General features: G+C 42.8%; 2 protein-coding genes across 2 annotated transcripts; one reads left to right on the plus strand and one right to left on the minus strand.

Moving 5' to 3' along the window:
* Positions 1 to 93: 93 nt before the first annotated feature.
* On the minus strand, positions 94 to 11,208 carry LOC134679189 (methylcrotonoyl-CoA carboxylase subunit alpha, mitochondrial). Its single transcript, XM_063538065.1, has 14 exons — positions 10,966 to 11,208; positions 10,679 to 10,877; positions 9,812 to 10,029; positions 9,003 to 9,150; positions 8,779 to 8,916; positions 8,442 to 8,537; positions 7,707 to 7,890; positions 7,253 to 7,443; positions 6,669 to 6,800; positions 5,747 to 5,917; positions 2,931 to 3,051; positions 2,392 to 2,582; positions 1,386 to 1,517; positions 94 to 875 (listed from the first exon to the last, which is right to left on the minus strand). The coding sequence occupies exons 1-14, from the start codon at positions 10,995 to 10,997 to the stop codon at positions 711 to 713; spliced, it is 2,118 nt and encodes a 705-aa protein (XP_063394135.1). The 5' UTR covers positions 10,998 to 11,208; the 3' UTR covers positions 94 to 710.
* Positions 11,209 to 12,350: 1,142 nt separating this feature from the next.
* LOC134679140 (flap endonuclease GEN) lies at positions 12,351 to 21,623 on the plus strand. The gene is given in 12 exon segments (XM_063538006.1): positions 12,351 to 12,484; positions 12,573 to 12,667; positions 12,742 to 12,946; positions 13,557 to 13,646; positions 14,283 to 14,436; positions 14,638 to 14,770; positions 14,978 to 15,139; positions 17,032 to 17,200; positions 17,751 to 17,895; positions 18,576 to 18,653; positions 20,281 to 21,171; positions 21,610 to 21,623. Coding segments are annotated over 12 exon segments (2,199 nt in total). The 5' UTR covers positions 12,351 to 12,421.
* Positions 21,624 to 23,608: the final 1,985 nt, after the last annotated feature.

Below are 23,608 nucleotides of genomic sequence, written 5' to 3' on the forward strand. Positions count from 1 at the left end.
GTTTGGGATGTAAATAAAGTTCAGGATATTTCTTGGATACTTTTTATATAAAAAATATATAGACAAATATATAACAGATAGTTCTGACACTTCATATTAGATGAGTGCTAGGAAGTTTCTACAGGGCTCTGGTTTTACCACGATCACAATTGTCACCTGACAATTACAATTCGCCGCGCATTGCTTCTCCAGTCAGCAGCAACAGTTGCTGTCGGGCGAGGCGTTCCAAATTACCTTGACCCGCTCTTATTCTCTTCAGAATAAAGTCGCGTCAATAACATTTTGATCACCTGGCGGGCCCGCTTAGCAACTTCTGCTGCTAACAACAGTGAGCGCTCGGCGTACATTACTGTTTTGATCTATGCGGCTTCGTTAATCCGCCTAAGATACTTACCTATTGCATGGTTATTGGAGAACTGTTGTCGGACAGAACACCTTCGCGTGACGAAACTTTTAAGGAAATTATAATTCAAACATCTCTCAAAATGATGTGTCATCCGAAAGGCTAAAGACTGGAACGAGGAAATACTAAGGGCCACTTGCACCATCCCACTATTCCGTGGTTAACCGGTTAAACCTGGAGTTATCGTGGTTACCAGTACAATTTGACACTTAGTTAACGGTTTTACCCGGTTAACCCTTTGTGATAGTGGGATAGTGCAAGGGGCGCTAAGTGTCAGGTGACAATAGTCAGGTTGGTAGGATGTGATTCATTTGGTAGGTTCTGGTTGGAGCAGCACGACCTCGGCGCCCTTGCCGACGGCGTCGCCGGGCCGCGCGGCCGCCAGCGCCGCCACCACGCCGCCGCGGCTTGCCCGCACCACATACTCCATCTTCATCGCTATCACCACGAACAGCGGCTGCCCTTTCTCCACCTATACGAGTAGCCATGTTTAAATCCGTATCCCACTATTTCTATAGCCTCGTGCCGCCCCATGTACATCAAGATGTACAATCAGTTTTGACGCAATGTCAACCTTCATTAAAACGAATAAAGTATCTTTACATTTATACTCGTAAAATTTTCGAACAAACGAATTTCAACCCAATTGTAAATAAAACTAGATTCAAACTTCCTTAGCTATAATTTTGTATGGTGTGCGGCACGAGGTTAGGTTTAGGACATGTGTCACTCGAAATTGAGCTCAGTCGATTCTTAAAGGTCAATAAACTATTCCAAAACATAGTTACATTTCTTATTTCTAAGTTAATATAAAACTTTCCGAAATCGTTACGATCGAAAGAACTTGAATTCTGAGTTATAACATACTATTATAATTAGGTTACGTAATTCAATTAGGAATATAAAGTGTCATTAAACATTTGCTTGCGCATTTTTCTGTGTATGTTTAGTGCATTTTGTGCGTGTCTACACTGCGTGTTACCTTATCGCCTGGATTGACTAGTATTCTCTCCAGCACGCCGGGCGTGGGCGAGCAGGCGCTGTCTGAGGACGCCTCCGAGGCCCCGGCGCCGCCGTACTTAGCCCGAGGGAGCAACGCTATCGTCTGACCCTCCTGTGGAAAGCCATAGAGTTACTTATGCCGGCTACACACGTAACTATAAATCGTAGCGATTAAACTGTGCAGTCCGATTTGCGCAGTTTTATCTACCGTGTGTATGACAAATCGTTGTCGATTATCGTAACGATTTGTCATACACACGGTAGATAAAACTGCGCAAATCGGACTGCACAGATGAATCGCTACGATTTATAGTTAACGTGTGCAGCCGGGGTTAAAGGTTATAATCTTATAACATACGCTACTTCAGATTCATAGTGGCATTAGACTATACAAAATTAAGAACCATTAAAATATTGACGTTAGTTAAAGTTGAATTTGAGGCACAAATTAATTTGTAGGCATAATGCCACAATGTTAATAATAACTGAAAAAAACAGCTAAAAGAAAGACTGATGTGAAAGAAACAAGAATAAAGTGCATTTACGGCTTACGGTCAACTGCTGCTACGCCTCTCTCCGACTCACTCTAACAACAACAGGAAGTTTACCTTTATCGTATAAATCGCTGGCCGCCCTTAACGGTGGTGAGCCTCGCACTGCGCTCGCTACAGATCTTCGCCTCACTCTATCAATAGCAGATTTTCCTATTGGTCATAGATCTGGACCAGTACGGATATGATGGTCGTATTTGTCTACGTGACAGCGTGATAAAACGGTGTCCGTCTCTTTCTATCTCGCAGAGTTAAAAAGTGACAGTTGTTTCATCACGTGGATAAATGTGGATAAAGCGATCCATAATAGGCTTGCAGGTAGATAGGCGTCATTCACCAGCAGGTTGACTCTGGTCGCCCACGACAGTGGTAAGTCTCGCTTCGCGCACGCACTCACTCAGCCATGCCTCTCCCCATCTCACTCTAACAGTTCACCTCGTCGTAGACGTGGAGCTGGTCCTCGAACGCCAGCAGGCCGACGGTGGCGCGCCGCCCCCCCACCACGCTGGTGAGCCGGGCGCCGCGCTCGCTCTCGCTCAGCCACGCTTCCGCCTCCTGCCATTCTCCCTCTCCCACTTTCACTCGGTACAGTTTCGGGCCTACGTTTTCTACTGCTACTGCGATATCTGAAATGACTCCAATGATTAGTTAGTATTTTTTATAGGGATAGCACAGTAAGGCCCACTTGCATTTTTCCACTAATCCGGGGTTAACCGGTTAAACCCGAGTTACCTGGAAACACTGTGTTAACGGTTTAACCGTTTAACCCCGGGTTAGTGGAACGGTGTTAGATGGCCTACGGACAAGTTATGTGTTTGAACCCATTTAAACGCTATTTCTCCCTCCACTGACTTTGCACGTAGCCAATACTTATTTAATCTTATCACTTAGTTATGTCTGTCTGGCTCATTGTACTTTCCTCATAAAATAAGCACCCTCTGACCAAACTAGTTTATTCCATTACAATGACTTACCTTTGCCGTCTAGTTTCAGGGAAATTGTTATTCGAAGTTGATAGTTCGGTCGCCACGCACTCGGTGAAACATCGATTCCATTATTTGTCTGACTTTTGCTTGCGTTTTGGGACAGAAGCACCTAAAACATTAAAAGTGATAAAAATGATAATGATCGAGACTATTAAGTCAATCCAGTTTTTTAATTATTTAGGCGAAATCAATTAACACCATTTTATGTTCTGAATAATATTTGAAACTAGCTCGGTCATATTTCTTTATTATTATTAATTAGGTACTACATATAATAAAACAGGATATGAAGGGATCGAAGGCTTATGCATCTAGTCTGTTCGTCTGTGGAATGTATTAGGTCCCATACATTCTACGACTCTTCTCTTTCCGCACAGACTCTAATAAATAAAAGCGATACTTTTCCTGACGCCCGCCACGAACGCGGGGTCGCCCGCCAGCCGCAGCAGGAAGTTCACATTCGTCTCCAGACCCGCCACCTACGTCACAATAGTACTGACATGTCCGAGCGCGGCGCTGCGTGCCGTGGTCTGTAGCCGGTCGGGCTCGGGCGCGGCGAACAGGCGCGCCTCGTGCTGCGGGATGAAGGCGGTGTGCACGTCGCCCGCCACGAACGCGGGGTCACCCGCCAGCCGCAGCAGGAAGTTCACATTCGTCTCCAGACCCGCCACCTACGTCACAATAGTACTGACATGTCCGAGCGCGGCGCTGCGTGCCGTGGTCTGTAGCCGGTCGGGCTCGGGCGCGGCGAACAGGCGCGCCTCGTGCTGCGGGATGAAGGCGGTGTGCACGTCGCCCGCCACGAACGCGGGGTCACCCGCCAGCCGCAGCAGGAAGTTCACATTCGTCTCCAGACCCGCCACCTACGTCACAATAGTACTGACATGTCCGAGCGCGGCGCTGCGTGCCGTGGTCTGTAGCCGGTCGGGCTCGGGCGCGGCGAACAGGCGCGCCTCGTGCTGCGGGATGAAGGCGGTGTGCACGTCGCCCGCCACGAACGCGGGGTCGCCCGCCAGCCGCAGCAGGAAGTTCACATTCGTCTCCAGACCCGCCACCTACGTCACAATAGTACTGACATGTCCGAGCGCGGCGCTGCGTGCCGTGGTCTGTAGCCGGTCGGGCTCGGGCGCGGCGAACAGGCGCGCCTCGTGCTGCGGGATGAAGGCGGTGTGCACGTCGCCCGCCACGAACGCGGGGTCACCCGCCAGCCGCAGCAGGAAGTTCACATTCGTCTCCAGACCCGCCACCTACGTCACAATAGTACTGACATGTCCGAGCGCGGCGCTGCGTGCCGTGGTCTGTAGCCGGTCGGGCTCGGGCGCGGCGAACAGGCGCGCCTCGTGCTGCGGGATGAAGGCGGTGTGCACGTCGCCCGCCACGAACGCGGGGTCACCCGCCAGCCGCAGCAGGAAGTTCACATTCGTCTCCAGACCCGCCACCTACGTCACAATAGTACTGACATGTCCGAGCGCGGCGCTGCGTGCCGTGGTCTGTAGCCGGTCGGGCTCGGGCGCGGCGAACAGGCGCGCCTCGTGCTGCGGGATGAAGGCGGTGTGCACGTCGCCCGCCACGAACGCGGGGTCACCCGCCAGCCGCAGCAGGAAGTTCACATTCGTCTCCAGACCCGCCACCTACGTCACAATAGTACTGACATGTCCGAGCGCGGCGCTGCGTGCCGTGGTCTGTAGCCGGTCGGGCTCGGGCGCGGCGAACAGGCGCGCCTCGTGCTGCGGGATGAAGGCGGTGTGCACGTCGCCCGCCACGAACGCGGGGTCACCCGCCAGCCGCAGCAGGAAGTTCACATTCGTCTCCAGACCCGCCACCTACGTCACAATAGTACTGACATGTCCGAGCGCGGCGCTGCGTGCCGTGGTCTGTAGCCGGTCGGGCTCGGGCGCGGCGAACAGGCGCGCCTCGTGCTGCGGGATGAAGGCGGTGTGCACGTCGCCCGCCACGAACGCGGGGTCACCCGCCAGCCGCAGCAGGAAGTTCACATTCGTCTCCAGACCCGCCACCTACGTCACAATAGTACTGACATGTCCGAGCGCGGCGCTGCGTGCCGTGGTCTGTAGCCGGTCGGGCTCGGGCGCGGCGAACAGGCGCGCCTCGTGCTGCGGGATGAAGGCGGTGTGCACGTCGCCCGCCACGAACGCGGGGTCACCCGCCAGCCGCAGCAGGAAGTTCACATTCGTCTCCAGACCCGCCACCTACGTCACAATAGTACTGACATGTCCGAGCGCGGCGCTGCGTGCCGTGGTCTGTAGCCGGTCGGGCTCGGGCGCGGCGAACAGGCGCGCCTCGTGCTGCGGGATGAAGGCGGTGTGCACGTCGCCCGCCACGAACGCGGGGTCGCCCGCCAGCCGCAGCAGGAAGTTCACATTCGTCTCCAGACCCGCCACCTACGTCACAATAGTACTGACATGTCCGAGCGCGGCGCTGCGTGCCGTGGTCTGTAGCCGGTCGGGCTCGGGCGCGGCGAACAGGCGCGCCTCGTGCTGCGGGATGAAGGCGGTGTGCACGTCGCCCGCCACGAACGCGGGGTCACCCGCCAGCCGCAGCAGGAAGTTCACATTCGTCTCCAGACCCGCCACCTACGTCACAATAGTACTGACATGTCCGAGCGCGGCGCTGCGTGCCGTGGTCTGTAGCCGGTCGGGCTCGGGCGCGGCGAACAGGCGCGCCTCGTGCTGCGGGATGAAGGCGGTGTGCACGTCGCCCGCCACGAACGCGGGGTCACCCGCCAGCCGCAGCAGGAAGTTCACATTCGTCTCCAGACCCGCCACCTACGTCACAATAGTACTGACATGTCCGAGCGCGGCGCTGCGTGCCGTGGTCTGTAGCCGGTCGGGCTCGGGCGCGGCGAACAGGCGCGCCTCGTGCTGCGGGATGAAGGCGGTGTGCACGTCGCCCGCCACGAACGCGGGGTCGCCCGCCAGCCGCAGCAGGAAGTTCACATTCGTCTCCAGACCCGCCACCTATGGGGTTGGCAAATGTCAAAGGTTGTCTTTTTCTATGAGATTTGGCTAAAAAGGCTGGCATCCAGGGCATAAAACTCAATTAAAAAGACAAAAAATTGACACAATTCTAGGGATTGACAGGGCAAGCTATGCTGGCGCCATCTGCTAAATACTTCGACCGGCCAACCTCATTGTATTTTATGCAATCGATACCTAAATTGTTCTCAAAATTCAAGGGTCGAAGTTACAAAACGAAACGAAGTATAGTTTTGTAAAAACTGGCCCGAGAATTTCAAGACTTAATTATGTACCTGCGCTGCACACAATATTTTTTCCAAGACAACAGCAAACACCTAAAATTATAAAGGAGTCTAGAGGGAACCTTTCAAAAATTACAGACACTACTATAGTGATTTGGGTGTTTTTAATAGTAACTCGTGCACTTAAATACTTCGGGAAAGCACGATTCGGTGAAGTGGAACTGCTTACTAAGACAACAAAATGATGGCCTGTTAGACTGGTTTAAGAAGCCTTTTTTATAGGTTATGATGTTTGGTTGGCTATAGAAAGAACGGTTCCGTTCTGTGTGAGAAGTAAGCCGGTTTAAAAGGCATATAGGGCACCTACTCATATATAGGGTTCACACGCCAAGGGCCCATTTCTCGAACGATTTGACAGTTCATGGGTTAATAATGTTAGTCTAATACCTACCGTTCGAGAAATGGGCACCTGCTAGATCTTCCTATACCACCAGTCTCTTTAAACGAACCTGATACTCGGAGAGTTTGGCCCTCGTCTTGGCGAGCGCCTCATTGCGGTCGCGGCCCCACACCACCAGCTTGGCTATCATGGGGTCGTAGTGCACTGAAACCTCCGCGCCTTCACGCACGCCAGTTTCTACCTGTAACCATGTACTAAAAGTTACTAAGCGTTGTTAAAGGCCTATAAAATTAACCTCGTCTGCATTACAACGTACATACACTCCATTTCAATCTAATTACTAACCAGATAAAAGAACGAAATTCATCAAAATTTTGTATTGATACGAGGTTATATGAGGAAATTAATTGTGGTGCTGCAGCCAAAAAGACAAGCGGTAGGTAGTACACGCGCCGCTGTACTTGAGGCACGCATAACCTCTAGCAGCCCAGACATCAAAACTTGCCAATACAAACGCAATTTGGATTTGTTAAAATAAAGATTCAGATTAGAATGGAACGGGAGACCTTTTTACAGGCTTCTGGGTGGCTAGAGGATAAGACAGTGCATAATGCCCGCGGGCGGCAGGAAGCCTGGTGGCGTGTAGGCGCCGCGTCACGTGCGCCTGTGAAAGTTGTTACTCAGCACACGTACCCGGCAGTGTTGCTCGGGGGTGGGCTGCACGAGGCGGTGCAAGGTGCCCGCGCGAGGCAGGAAGCCTGCGCCGGGCTCCTCGGCGTACACGCGGCACTCCACGGCGTGTCCGCGCCGCTTCACCTCCGCCTGCGTCAGCGGCAGCGGCTCGCCTGCCGCCACCCGGAGCTGCCATTCCACAAGATCAGTGCCTTAGAAGAAATGTTTTGTCGTTAAAAACATATAAGTTTCAAGTAACATTCAGGTAAAATACAACTTTAACTTACAAGGTCTCAAATAAAGATAGGCCGGTCAATGTACCTACGAAATGTTTTTGCTGAATGTCTTTACTTCATTTGGAACAATGAGAATCATAAGCTTAGGATCGTTCTTTAAATGTTATTCCGATAGTTTCAATTATATTTAAAAACTGCGTATGTAAAATGCGTTATTAGTAGGTATAGTGTATTCGCACCAGTGATCATCTCAGTGATAGGGTGCTCGACCTGCAGGCGGGTGTTCATCTCCATGAAGTGGAAGTCATGCGTGACGCGGTGCAGGATGAACTCGACGGTGCCGGCGCCCACGTACCCGACGGCCAGCGCGGCGCGCACCGCCGCCTCGCCCAGCGCCGTGCGCGTCGCCTCCGACAGACCCGGCTGAAAACGGAACAACATCAGGCGTGGCTCACTCCGCGATTTCGTCGCTATGCTACAGGTAGCTAAAAGTACATCCGTTCCACACCAATTTTGGTGGCTAGCCATAAGCCGCGCGTGGCGTTGTCGCCACCTAGCGGCCATACCTGTGCTGATCGTAACAGACGCGTTTTAGACGCGTTTTGTTAGAGAGTGAGTCTTCTGTACCTAGTACTATTATTTATTCTGTGACAACACCATCGGGATGTTCACTGTATTTTAATTACACTGCATGAATCCAAGCACTAGACAATTATGAATATGGATATTGAATCAAGTGTTACATTGCGGAAATCCATAACGCTCTTAACTATGTACAAGGAACTGGATTATTCCTCGTTTAAATACATAATACCCCATTTTTTACAATTTTTGCCTAATATTATGCAGGAAGTAAGTTACAGGCATATTTACTTAATTATTTCAGGCAATAAGTACTGACAAATATTGGCGTTTTATTTGGACCAAAATAGTTCTATTAATTTGTTTCTGTACAGATTTAAATGTGTACTCACCGCGGGTGCTTCTTCTATAATTTTCTGATGTCTTCTCTGAACTGAACAATCTCGTTCAAACAGATGCACTGCGTTACCGTGCATGTCGGCGAATACCTGCATTTTATAGGCTGATATAGAACCAATATAAGACTTAACAAAAATTTAGACGTAATAAAAATCCCAGGATATTAGGGAGTCTATCTGTTTATCAATCAATTATAGAGTACTTCGTATTATCAAGCATTATATTTAGTAACACCTGATGTTAATACAATAAAAGGAATAATGCACAGGTTTAATGTTTTAAGTTTAAGAGATTTAGGACCTAATTAAATAATTGTAAATAGAATCATACTTGCACTTCGACATGTCTAGGATCAGTGATGTATTGCTCCAGTAGCATATTATCATCACCAAATGATTTGAGAGATTCTCTTTTAGCCGATTCTAACTGTTGCAGGAATTCCGATTCCGTCATTGCTATACGCATTCCCTGAAATAAACGAAAACCAATGTGTTGTTTTAAGTACAATGAATGCCAAACTGGTTACATTTTGTTTAAATAAGTTGTTTACTTACTTTGCCACCACCACCACGAACTGCTTTGATCATTATTGGGAAGCCAACCCTCTGTGCTTCTGCTTGCAGTCTTTCTATGCTTTGATCTTCGCCATGATAACCTTTAACTATAGGTACGCCCGCACTGGACATAATGGCTTTGGAAGTACTACAAAATACAATTTTGTGTGAATTATTAAATCTTACTAATACATATTAGAAACATGAAAGTTTGTAGGTATCAATGTATGGACATGTAGATGTATAAAAGTTTGTGAATATATGGCAAACATGGCTGAGCAAATTTGGATAAAATATGGCACCCAAATAGTTTGCTATGACTGTGAAACAAGTGTTGAACTTTGTAGTTATGATAACTACATGTGTGGATAAAGTTGTGGGAATCTGTTAGCTGAAGTAATTATCATGTTACAACATGTATTTATATTTTGTCCAATAGGGTATTTCACTACTAGTCAAATCAGTTTCTTTTTTCGAACTGTCAAAACGATTTTGCAACATGAAATTTATATGAAACAATAGCTTGTGACGTCATGATCAAACAACCTACTCTTTATAGTTTTCTATGGGTTTAAAAAATAAACACCATTTCTAAAAATAACTGCAGTCTATGTTTCTCTATTGATCTTCTGGTAGCTTATTTATTGCATGGTGTAAAATAATTTATTTTAAATACAGCCAAATACCCGATTATCATTTGTCATGGACTTTTTACTTTTCTGTGAAAACATAGTTACCCAATAAAATCCTAATTAAACATAATTAAATCAGTATTGTGAGATAACAATTGAAATAGATAAGGTAATCACCTCTTTATTCCCATATCTCTAATAGCTGAGGTGGGGGGTCCAATAAATATGATATCTTCAGAGGCACACTGCTCACAAAACTCAACATTTTCAGAGAGGAACCCATATCCAGGATGAATGGCTTGGCTGCGAGATTTCTTGGCTACTTCAAGTATTTTATTTTTGTTCAGGTAACTTTGTGTAACGGCTGCCGGGCCAATGTTGTATGCTTCATCTGCCTGAGTAATAAAACATTGATAATTAGTAATATTTCTAATCAACATTACATCAGTTCACCTTTTAGTGTTAACGGATGATTTAACTTTGAGGTTTAACAAAAGTTAGGAAGTAAATATCTATAACAAATAAAGTCAATGTAGGGCTGTTCTATTTATACATTTGCACAACACTGGGGATGTCTCCAAGGACTACGGGACCACAGGGACCACATACACAGGAAACATGCAAGACATTAATGATTTATGAAGAGAACCACTAAATTACATTTAAAAGAAAGTAGTCTAACCAAGCTAACTAGGCAGCTATTTTGATAGCACAGACTGCAAATATTATTTTAAACATCAGAATTACATAGAAGTTTGGCATTTAAAATAACACTATGTCTGTACTATCAAAATAGCTACCAAGTTACCTTGGTCTGACTCTACTAAGACTCTGTATCATGTATAAAATAAAAGTTTTTTCACTCTTTGAGTAGTTGTGATCAATCTACATAGTAATAGTATTAAGGCTGAGTATTTTTACAAATAAAGATATATTATAGGTCTAAATACAGATTTCATTAGGGGTACCTTAACCCTACTGTTGTGATTTTATGATTGCTCATTTTCGAAGATTAGAGTTGATGTAAAAGGAATGAAATAGTACCATTTCCACATGGATAGCATTTTTGTCTGCATCCGAATACACAGCCACAGTGCGGATACCCAATTTCTTAGCAGTACGCATAACCCGGCATGCTATTTCCCCGCGGTTAGCAATTAAAACCTTATCAATTTGCCGTAATTTTACATCAGCCTTTGTTTGGGCATTGCTTATCCGTCTGGAATTCTTCAAGCTCAATTCACTGAAAAATAATTTAATTATGAATTAAACATAGAAGATTGCTTATGACTCATAAAAAAATTGTAAGGTGTGTTACTTATTAATCTTACCAAATTTTATTCAATCTTTTCAAGTACGACATAGTTGCTACAGTGTGGGAGCCTCAATGTGGTATGATAACGTGATAACAATTTGCCGGTCGGGCCCACCACGATGAGAGACAGAGATAAAGCCATAAAAACAGATTAAGATTCATACGTCACCAAGCTATTACCAACTCATTACGTTATCATTGTTATCGTGTTGGAACTTAAAATATAATTCAACAATTTTATTCAACGCAAAATCAACACAAACATAGACATAATATATATATAGATGTAGTCTCAGCGAGCTGTCACTGTTGCCACTTTTGTTTAGTGTACGATTAACAATGAGGCCCACGTTGCTGTAGCCATGTCGATAAAGTCATATCGATAAACTATCGACATTTCTTGCAATTTTAATTTTACTTCAAAGGCTTAACGATACCTAAAATGACCAAAAACGCTTTTATTCTTTATTGTGGTTATCAGATCACAATTTTATAGTCACGCCCCAGCAGGGAACCAAGGGAAAGTTCAGATATTTAATTAAAATACATAAATACCTCCTAAAATAGGTGTTCCGCAATAATTGAATTATATTATTATATTATAATATATTCATTATCCATTAGCATTTCAATACTGTTTATGTTTAACGAAGATATTGAAGCTTCAATTAATCGCTATTTCGTTCCGCTGTGTAGCGTTTATCGATATATAACATGATTAAAATCGACTTTTCACATCCCTAAAAGAGCACACATATACGCTTTCACGCACACATACACAGGGTGGGCGCATCAAGAAAGGCAACACTTGATTTGAAGTCCGCCTTGTCAACAGTATGGTTGTCCTTTTTTGACAAACGGCATTTTAAAAGAGCGAGGTGAGAGAAATGATACTAGTTGCTGCGTCGTGAAAGAGAACAGAAAAGGTTGGGCCCTTGAACACAAACATCTTTGACATCTTTGACATTTGACAAGGCGGCGTTCCAAAATATTAAATCTAAAGTGAAAAGGGCTGTATAGAATAGACGTTATAATCTATTTGACTTTGGTGCTTACGCGCTCGTAGCGAGCCACTAAACGAGCCGCGAGCCGTGCCACGAGCCGCGAATGTAAACTGCCTATTACACAACATCTACGTGCACCGGACCGCACCAAGGCAGTGGTCCGGTCCGGTGCGGCCGTCCGTGAAATAAACAAAACATGTCAAAGTCAATAGATTGTCAAAATAATTCCGTTGCACACCTCACCTTACTTTGAATTTGAACCAAGGTATTTTCTTATATTATCATATTGTATTTGTTTGTGTGATATTTTCGTTACTTTGATTCGAAGTTTTAAGGGATTAGGTACTGCTATAAAGTATGATTTAGTTTGAGGAAGGTGAGGCTTTCAATATGATGTAAGATATTCCTCTTTTGAGCGAAATTTAATGTTTTTGAGTGTAACTACTTTTATTTAAGAAATTGAAGGAAATGGGAATAAAAGGACTTTGGACTGTATTAACCCCGTTCAGTGAAAAGAAATCTCTTCATGAGGTACTTATGTTTTATCATATATAGCTATTGTCTTTTTATTGAAGTACACATTATTGATTACATATGTATTATATTTTTAATTATTCAGATAAGAGGAGAGACGCTAGCTGTGGATTTGGCAGGATGGGTGTGTGACAGCCAAAATGTTACAGAGTACCATATTCAGCCAAAGTTATATTTAAGGTACTTAATATTTTTCCAATTTCTTAGTCTATAACACATCAAGCACTCCCAGATTAATAAGTTTTTTATTGCAGGAATTTGTTCTTCCGTACCATATACCTCCTCTTAGCTGATGTAGAGCCGATATTTGTACTGGATGGAGATGCACCGGAGCTTAAACGAGATGTGATGGCAACTCGTAATGCTATTCAATTCAGAGGAGCTGCTCCCAGAACTGAAACTGTGACTAACAAACAACCTGACATTAGAAGAAAAAGATTCAGTAATGTCCTCAAAGAGGTATGAAGTTTCAGGGTTCCAAAGTCTTGTCCTCTTCCATTATTATAAAGAATGAAAGCTAAATCAGTTTCAAGTTGATATCATCACACATTTTTCTTAAACTTGGGTATATACAAACTACAATGTACTTAGATGATCATAATTATATTCACATTGGTAATCTTCTGATTTGTCATCACTACTAGAAACAAAATGAAATGAAGTAAATTACTGGTACTGAGCATTGATTGCAGCCTTAAAGCCAAACTTTCTGATGGTTCCACATAATAGGGTACTCCTAATATATTACTTACATGCTTCTGCCCGCGAAGCTTCCTTCTGGGAAATGCTTCTGCCCGTGAAGCTTCCTTCTGGGAAATGCTTCTGCCTGCGAAGCTTCCTTCTGGGAAATGCTTCTGCCCGCGAAGTTTCCTCCTGGGAATGATGATGATTGATACAAGCTACGCTATGTCCTTCCCCGGGCCTCAAACAATCTCCATCCCATCATCTAAACCCGTTCAGCAGTTTATTTGTTTAGAGGTAGCAGTAGCAGACAACATTTATAGTAGGGATTTCCACACCAACTATGAAATATTGTTTTAGAGCATGCGTGTGTATTACCTGTTTTCAGTGTGAAACCCTTCTGAAGTCAATGGGAGTTAGGTGCATAAAAGGAAAAGGAGAGGCTGAGGCTACTTGTGCACAGCTAAATGCTCAAGGTGTTAGTATTTTATTCATATTTGTCTATGTGTATAATCTTTCTTGGAAGTATATTTAAATAAATAAGATATCTTAGTTGGTGATTTTTGTTTTATTATCACTTTATATATTGCCTGCGTCTTTATTTAGACTTTAGTTCGTTTTTTTTAGCATTAGAAAGAACTTGCAAGAAGGTAAGCAATCTTAACATGTCTTTTTTAATTGAAAAACGTTTTTTAAAAATCAAAAACGATTACATATGAAAACAGGAGAATATAAATGATCGTATTAGATTCCAGTGGTGGCGCGTCAAACATATCCATAGGCAAGCCGGGGCTAATTTGGCTTACATATTTCCTTTACAACTCTGCTCAAACGTCCAAAAACAGGCAAGCCGGTGGGAATCAGCTTATATGGACGCCCCGCCACTGTTAGATTCATAATTGTTACATATTTGCCGTAACTTATTTTTAAAATGTGTTTTTCAATTAAAAGACACATCAAGATTGTTTACCTTATTTCTAATGCTAAAAAAACGAACTATACGTTTATCACAAGTTGACTGTCCCTGGCAACGCTCAAAATTGTGTTGTTATTAAAATGGCAGTCCCAATTCAAAGCACAAGATAATTTATTAATATTTTGTATTTAAATGTAGCTGGTAGACGCTGTAGTATCCCAGGACTCGGATTGTTTCGCGTACGGCGCGCGACGCGTGTATCGAAACTTTAGCGTGTCGAGCGCGTCTGGCGGGGGCGCCATGCAAGGCTCGATCGACTGTTATGACGCTGAGAAAATGTTTCAGAGTAATGGTAAGCTACTTTATATTTGTTTATGTAACTCTTTCCTGCACTAAATATAGCCCTACTGTTTAGCTATGTTGGTTTTTTGAGGTTTCCCGAGGTTTTAATTTACGACTTAGGTTTAGTTTAAGTAATTAATTTTATTATTTGACAGATACAAGATAATAATATTATTATAGCGTAGTTTTTGAGTGTTTATTATCTTTGTAGGTTTCGGCCGCAACAAAATGGTGGCTTTGGCTCTGTTATGTGGATGCGATTACGGCCTCGGCGCGTGTGGGTCCTCGATAACCACTGTATTGTCCTATCTACATACTATTTCTGACAAAGATATAATATCCAGGTAAACCCCTACTGTATACGGCACTCTTTAAAGTTTGCTGAACATCTTATGACTTAATACATCGGCATATTTTTATAATTTGATCGTAAAGACTGACTGACAGCAATAATTGTGTCAATAATAACATAGTGGGTGAAACTTGGTAAAGGCACAATCAATATTTAATAAAAACAATATTTTATAATGAAGAAAGATTTGTTGAACTAGGCTAGTCTCATGGGTCAGTGACCCTGAGCAGTACGAGGAGAAATCGCGCTGGGTGTCCGCTCCGGGCCGCTGCGACCGCTGCGGGCACGTGGGGCGCACGCACGCCAAGAACGGGTGCCCTGTGTGCGCGACCCATCGCGGGTGTGAGGACAAGGGACACAAGTTAGTACATTTGTTGAACTAGGCTAGTGTCATGGGTCAGTGACCCCGAGTAGTACGAGGAGAAATCGCGCTGGGTGTCCGCTCCGGGCCGCTGCGACCGCTGCGGGCACGTGGGGCGCACGCACGCCAAGAACGGGTGCCCTGTGTGCGCGACCCATCGCGGGTGTGAGGACAAGGGACACAAGTTAGTACATTTGTTGAACTAGGCTAGTGTCATGGGTCAGTGACCCCGAGTAGTACGAGGAGAAATCGCGCTGGGTGTCCGCTCCGGGCCGCTGCGACCGCTGCGGGCATGTGGGCCGCACACACGCCAAGAACGGGTGCCCTGTGTGCGCGACCCATCGCGGGTGTGAGGACAAGGGACACAAGTTAGTACATTTGTTGAACTAGGCTAGTGTCATGGGTCAGTGACCCCGAGTAGTACGAGGAGAAATCGCGCTGGGTGTCCGCTCCGGGCCGCTGCGACCGCTGCGGGCATGTGGGCCGCACACACGCCAAGAACGGGTGCCCTGTGTGCGCGACCCATCGCGGGTGTGAGGACAAGGGACACAAGTTAGTACATTTGTTGAACTAGGCTAGTGTCATGGGTCAGTGACCCCGAGTAGTACGAGGAGAAATCGCGCTGGGTGTCCGCTCCGGGCCGCTGCGACCGCTGCGGGCATGTGGGGCGCACACACGCCAAGAACGGGTGCCCTGTGTGCGCGACCCATCGCGGGTGTGAGGACAAGGGACACAAGTTAGTGCATTTGTTGAACAAGGCTAGTGTCAAGGGTCAGTAACTCCTAGCAGTACGAGGAAAAGTCAAGCTGGGGGTCCGTTTTGGGCCACTACTACCGCTGCGGGCACGTGGGCCGCATGCACGCCATTATTTTACTTTTTGACGGGCTGTGTTGGACTCCCGGCTCGGTCTCAAGGAATCATACTTGGTGAAGCTGGAGGTATTCAACAGGATGCAAGGTATCCCCCCTACCTTACTTATTCCAAAAATCCCCTCTTGGGCTCCCCGACCATTAAATAGTGTAACCACTAACCGACTGGTTAGCCATCAAGGCTGCCTGTTGATCGGCTGTGATGTTAGATGGCATATTGAGCGCGTAAGTAATAGGTCAATACGTACTATTCTGAAATCGGCGCCATCTGTATGCAGGTTTGCAAACAATATACCTACCTACATTACGGGACCGGCGCCGGACGGATAATGCATAACTTTTTAGAATGACTGCCATTCCGCGCCACAGGTGGCGATGTAGGTTTGATGCGGCTAAAAGTGTGAATGTAATCCCCAACTTTAATTACAAGCATTTATTTAGCTTTCGTCCGTATCGATACATTTTGCTTGTTTCGGTGTATTTATTTGATTCAATTCTTGTAACTCAAGATGAAACCATTGCCTTTGTGTCATTGGGTATACCACAAATTGTAAGGCGTCACAGTAGATCACGTCAGAGATGGCAGAACGAACAAGACGCCTTTAGAAATTTTCCAAAAAAGAACAGCGCTTTTGCCCAGTTGTAGTAGGATACGGGTACGGGCTTGTAGATAAATAAAAAACATCCTGTGTTTGATTCACTTGAAATTTGGTCTGTTGCCTTCATTTACTAATCTTAGTAGGCACATGTCGGAGGTACTCAACAGAATGCAAGGTATCCCCCTTATGTTAATCTGAGGAGCTCGAGTAAATCTAAAAATTCCCTCTTGTAGGGGGCGTACCATTACGCGAACGCAAATAGTATAATTAGTAAGTACCTTCTACTTATACCTACTAACATATTTTAAAATTTCCTTTATGTTAGTCTTCTGACCTCTGTCACAGTTATTTCCTAGCTTAAGCCACGTAATAACAACAAGAAAGAGTATCCATCTCTTCAGTGATTGTACAATATTGTGCACAGATCGAAAGTAAACGCCGTAAAACGAGAGCTGGCGCTGCGCACACGGGCGCTTTCTTGCGGCATGCCGTTTCCAGAGCCTAAAGTTATGAAGGAGTTCCTAGATTCTACTCATGAAAATTTAGACGTTGACACTCTGAAGAAACCTATCCCGAGCCTGATACAATTTGTGGTATTTATTTTTCTTTATTTTCCGTACTGGGGCCGATTTTTGAAATTCGATCGCTCGATTTCTAGTTTTCGCCTTTGTACTAATGATGTGTGCTCTTGAATGTTTTATGTTTCTTTTTGTACAATAAAGTATTTTACTACTACTACTAATACCTATCTCCACTACTAGGCATTAAAATTCTACTAATAAAATTGAAAACGAGTGGTCAATACCACTAGATTCCCAATTTCTATCGGTCGAATTTCAAAAATTAGCATTTCGCAGTTTTTCACCGATTTTCGAGTGACGAAATCGAACGATCGAAATTCAAAAATCGGCCCCCAGATCGAGGACTTACATTAATTTGAGGTGTAACTAGATGGATTTCCAAAAATAATGTTTCCTTTATCCATAACCCAATATCTTTATTATTAATATTATTGGATCATTTATATCATTATCATTGCTCCTAGACTAAGCTATCCTAGAGTTATGTTTTTCTCTCGCTTCTGTATGAAAATGATGGAATTTCTTATAATTTCTACATTTTAATTTTTTATTTTCTTTTTAGAAACTTATGTCGTCAAAACTGGATTGGTCTGAAAAGTACAGCGTGCAAAAGTTTTTACCTCTTTTGACAAAATGGCATTTTCAAGACAACGTACCCCAAAAAACCCTTCAACCAGTTACAATCAAGAAAAAACGAAACCCTAAAGGCAAGTATAAACGAGTACTTAATTAACCTTTAGTCATTAGGTAAATAGTTGCTATCGTAGTCTAGTCGACAAGTTCATAATGGTAAAAAATAGGTACTATCGTAGGAGTGGTTCTTAGGACCCAAGGATATTATGGATTTAAGAAGTGGTGCCACCAAGACTTTTAAGGTTAGGTTTTAGAGGAGCTCTCAACTTTAACTTGATATCTCTATCAGTTAAGCCACTAGGCTAGCTTTGGTATAGTAATATCATAAATCGAAGATAATGAATTCATTTATGGTATCATATTGACCCCCTTCATAATTAAAAACTTATCAAATAGATATTAAAAAAAACCCGCTTCACGCTTAAACCGCTGACTAAAACGACTTAGTCCGTATTTCACCTATAATCCATTCCGCAACTATAGTTATACAGGGTGTCACAAGACTATGGGACATCAAGGGAAAGTACCTTAAATATCGTAGATAGGATATTTTGCTGAAAGAAGACATTATTTTAATTTAAAAACAATTTAAACTACATTCATAGATTTTTAAATAAATATACAGTGTACACGAGACTTTCAGCTTGTAGACGGACTTGTCCGATAGACGGGTTTGCCAAAATTTACCTTATTATATTTTGATGGTTCTATTTCTTGTATCGCGGTTTACCGTCGTGTTTAATGACCATTGCAGGTGTGCCCAGTTACGAGGTCCAGTGGACTGATATAGACGGCCAGTACGAAGCCCTTATTTCGGATGAACAGTTTGAAGGCAAGTATTCAACCTCATAAGGCCTGTATTTTTAATCCGTGTAGAATGTATATAATATAGCCTCTTAAATACTATTATTTAAGTATGTAGGCACTTGTTATTTTTTAATTGGCCATTTTATGCCTGATATAAATATACTTAAATTGTCAATAATTTAAACCTTAAAATTTACCTTAATTACTTACTACCTACGTAATCTGGAATTGTTTAATTCACCGACAGTTTCCATACTTAATTATTTTTCCTTATTTCTCTTTGGAACCAAAAAATATTTATTAACGGCAAAAAACAAGTCCATTCATAGTTCGTATTTTAATCGGTAACGCTAATACGTTTCCACACCGCTCTACCCATACTTAATAACTCAGTTTAACTCCTCACTCGGCGATGCTTGGGCGTGAATAAATATTCGCTCGATTACTAACGATGGCATCTACCAGCGAATCAAGCAAAATAAGATGCTATTAACGTTACCTAATAAGTTAATCACGTTAAAAATGATTTAACGATACCTTTGACTTAACTTTAGTTCAATTGCACAGCTAGTAACATTACCATTTTTACCGGTAAAGAGTAGTTTAAGTAACGGTACATGGTTTAACGTTAATTACAACATTAAATCTGTCTCCCAGTCGTAACGATACCAACGATTTTTAACTGTATTTCAAGCCCTGCTCCTGACAAAAGACTGTAAGGAACCCTTGTGAGCCGACTGAAAAAGCTCTCCTTCACCGACTGTCTACTAGAGTCTGGCCATAAAGTCGTGTCACAAGCTATTTTTGAAAATTATTTATATGGTAACTTTTTTTCCTATAAAATAAGCTGTCAGTTTCAAGCTGTCATTTAATTTCATAGTAATTTTATTGCCAGGTACGGTATTTATTGAAATTCCCGCGTTTTTTTGTGACACGACTCGCTGGTCCGACTCTACCCTCATGTTCAATAGGTACCCAACGACTACTCGTACTGTGACATTTCTGATTCAGAGATAGTTCTGAATGACATTGTCTCGGAAAGTTGTGAATTTGTTGAATTTCTACCTTTCCCCGATATTATTTATATCAAATATTAGTTAAAATATATGTTAATCATAATAATTCAGTGAAAATAACCTTAGTAAAAATGTTCGGTTATATTATTATGTTAAATGTTTGTTTCCATTATTTGCTATTCCTATTCAACTCTGGTATAGAGATAATTCGGCTGGATAATGTATTAGTATTATACAAAATAGCACAGGGGGCCGATTTTTGAATTTCGATTTTAGACTACTCCATTTCGCGTATTTCATTAAATAATACTCCACTACTAGGAATTTAAATTCTATTAATAGAATTGGAATCGAGTGATCAATACCAATAGATTCATAATTTCGATCGCTCGTATTTCAAAAATTTGCTTTTCGCCGTTTTCCACCGATTGTGACGAAATGGAGCGATCGAAATTCAAGAATCGGCCCCCTGTGCTATTTTGTATAATACTAATACATTATCCAGCCGAATTATATTGCTTTGAAGTTCAAATGTCAGACCTGAACTTTTACCATTAAGTATATTACTTTATAACACGTTCATTAGGTATTATAATTATTTTAAAATTACCGTGTGTTCGGGTGTATTTGTTACAGAAGATGAAGATAGAACTACTCCGTGGACGACAACGGAACGCCAAGACTTATTACGGAAATACTATCCGGACTTAGTCGAAGCCTATGAAGAATCAATTAAGAAGCCACAAAAGGAAAAGAAATCAGGCCGTAGGAGGAAAAACGATGTCGAGGAAGGCGAAAAGCCTAAGAGAAAGTATAACCGAAAAGTGAAAAAATTAAACGAAAAGCAAATTGTTAATCTCACCGACTCCATAAGGAATTGTGATTTGACAAATAAAACGCCCGGGTTGAATTCCAGTAAGCTATCTGTAAAGGTTGTTAAACTCAAAAGAAAATTAAAAAGTAGTTCTAACAGTAAAGGACAAAGAACTCTTAATAGTTTTATTGCAAGTAAAAAAAGAAGATGCTCCAAGATGTCAAATTCATTAAGAAAAAGCTTTAAAAATATGTCGCTTAAGGATGAGAACAATAGCAATATGTTTATTAATCTTCAAGGCGTTGAGTCTTTGGTTAAAAATAAATCAAAACATTTGCTCAATATTGTTAAATCTGCCAGTGAAAGTGTCTACGGGAGTGATTTGTCGGACATAGTCGACGACATAGTAGCCAAAGCGCCCGTTGTCAAGACCGCAAAGCTCGACCAGAACATGGTTAAACTCATTTTTAATAAACATTCTACGCCGAGAAAGTCAATATTTCGAAATAGCGCTTTAATAGAATTAAACTATAATTGCTCAACGCCACAACGCAATTCAAATAAAGCCAATTCCACATCAGAAATAAACGGTAACACGAATACGAGTTATTTCTTCGACAAGTTCTCGGAACACCGTGACGCCTTTGAATTATCTCTAGAAAATCACGACTTTCAACATTCCATTAGCGCGGTATACGGAGTCTGTGACTGAAGCATTGATGTTAATGTAGCTAATGATACAATGACACTTTCTCCTGAAATCTCGATACGAGTACAAGGGATCAAAAATAAATATAATTATGTATTACCTATGTGTTTTTTTATTTGCCTTTGGGTAGGCACTGCCGCTGTTGCATGCTTGCCCAAACTCAGCAAACCACATTACCTAAATCCTCTGCGAAATTAAGCCCTGTAGGGTTGCCGTAGGTTGGCAAGCGGCGAACGTCACATTAAATTACATTCACAAGTCTTTGTCGGACATAGGTACTCGTATAGACATAGATAGGTATAAGTTTTCGCCAAAAATTCCAACGTTACTTTTTAATTACCTATTTGCTAAATTTGCTTAGGTACCTACTATTTATTTCTGATTGTTTATTAATAAAGAATGTAGTTCATTAATTTAAATAAAATGTGAAATTAAAATACAGTAAGAATTACGTAGCTACGGCAATACAATACCTATGATATCTGCTAATAAGTATAACTCGTTGACCGCCAAAGATGCCCACGGAACCGTAGAGATACAGTGTTCGTGCATTCTAATTGATAAAGTTTACGCGTTGTATACGGGTGGAACAATATTTTTGTGTTATTATTCTGTTCCGCCTGTCAGCCAGTTTAGAAGGCAATAGTAGCACAGTTTGTAACAACCATCTAGGAATTTAATTTCAGTAGGTACCTTCGAGCAACACGGAAGGGAGGCGGCATTCGCACTATTGCCCCTCTGCCGAGGTACAAGATTAGCGCGTCAATCTAATCTAGCGCGGGTAATAAAACTAGTTGCACTTGGATTTTTCACTAGACCGAGTCCAGACGCGCGCGTGAACACTGCTGCACAAAAATGCCTGTTTGCTCGGTTTTTTGTTATAAAAAGAGGTCGGGGACACCAAATTTACAAAAAGAAAGTGTTACATTTCACATGTAATATTTTTTTTACATATCATACGTTAAATTACATTTAAATACAATTATTATATTTTAGTCTCAAGTAATTGTTGGATTTATCGATTTTGCTCGCTCAGTACAAATTGCGGATCGGTCGAGCGACAAATCCGACTTCTCATATCTCAGAATACAATGACATACTTCAACGAAAATGTGTTAGTGTGCGTGTTGTGACACTAGTCACTCGTCCGTACACAAAAAGAGATCGAGGTTTGCAAGATTTGTCTTTGACGTGCGTCATTTTTTATGTATTTGTGTCGTCATAACAGATTGGATTTTGTATGTAAGTGTGTGAGAAGTGCGACTGTGTGCACCTTTCCCCCCGCGAAAAATGGCAGAAAGATTTGTACGGTGAGATATCGCTTGGGCCCCTCCCTTCCGACGTGTCGGAAGCCGGTGTTGCTCGAAGGTAGGTACCATTTCGTACCTTGTCACAGTGACAATAATATGAGGTCAAGTCAGCAGCAGAAGTTGCTAAGCGGGCGAAGTATTCAAAATCACCTTGACACACTCTTATCTTAACAATAAAGTCACGTCAAAATCATTTTAAACACCTGGCCCCCTAGCCAAGGTTACAATCGCTATCGCTTCGACAACGAAAAGCATTATGTATCTCTATCACTCTTCCCCATTAGTGTGACAGTGACAGTTGCGTTTCGATCGCTACGGAGCGTTAGCGATTGGCATCTTGGCTACGCGGCCTGGCCCGCTTAGCAACTTTTGCTGCTGACTGTCCCTAGCGATTTTCATATTGATTGTCACAGTGACAAGAAACGAAATGGTTCGTAAATTAAATTCAAACTGTATAAGAAGCCAGTATTTTATGAAAATAGAACAAAAGCGATTTCGGTGTTTTTGAAAATTCATCCCCTAAGGAAATAAAGCGGCTAAGGGCTAAAAAGCGGTTGAAAGTTTATACTCGGGACTGACCATTTATTTGAGTAGGGGACTTGAAACTGTAACTTACCTGTAAACAGGGACGCTACTAGTATGCGAGGAAAGCAATTCCTGTGTTTTTAATATTTTATTCCCTAAGGGGGTAAAAAGTTTCAGTCGGGTGTGTTTTTTTTAAGCGAGCAATGTAAAACTTTAAAGATAAACTCAATCTGGGAAAAAAAAATGGGTTCTGCTATTTTGGGAATTCATTCTCTTCACTGGGGTTAAAATAGGTTAAAACAATTTCAGCCTCTTATTTAAATACTTATGTTACGAACTTAATTCATTCCCTGAGCATTTAAAATGTATGTGTTTACTACGAATAGTTTTATGAGTGAGAGAGTTGAAACTTATTAGACAACAAGATGTTTCGGAGTATTTGAAGATTTATCCCTTAAATTATCCTTTTATTAATAAAATGGGGTTGACAGTGGAGGGGGGAGTAGCAGTGTATTTTTTGGATGTGTCTTGAGTTTTTTGTTACATAATTTTAATAAATATCTTGCTACAGAAATACGATGATATTAGAGTTAAATTCAGACCATA

Source organism: Cydia fagiglandana, chromosome Z (assembly GCF_963556715.1).
Source record: "Cydia fagiglandana chromosome Z, ilCydFagi1.1, whole genome shotgun sequence".
Classification (NCBI taxonomy): Eukaryota; Metazoa; Arthropoda; class Insecta; order Lepidoptera; family Tortricidae; genus Cydia; species Cydia fagiglandana.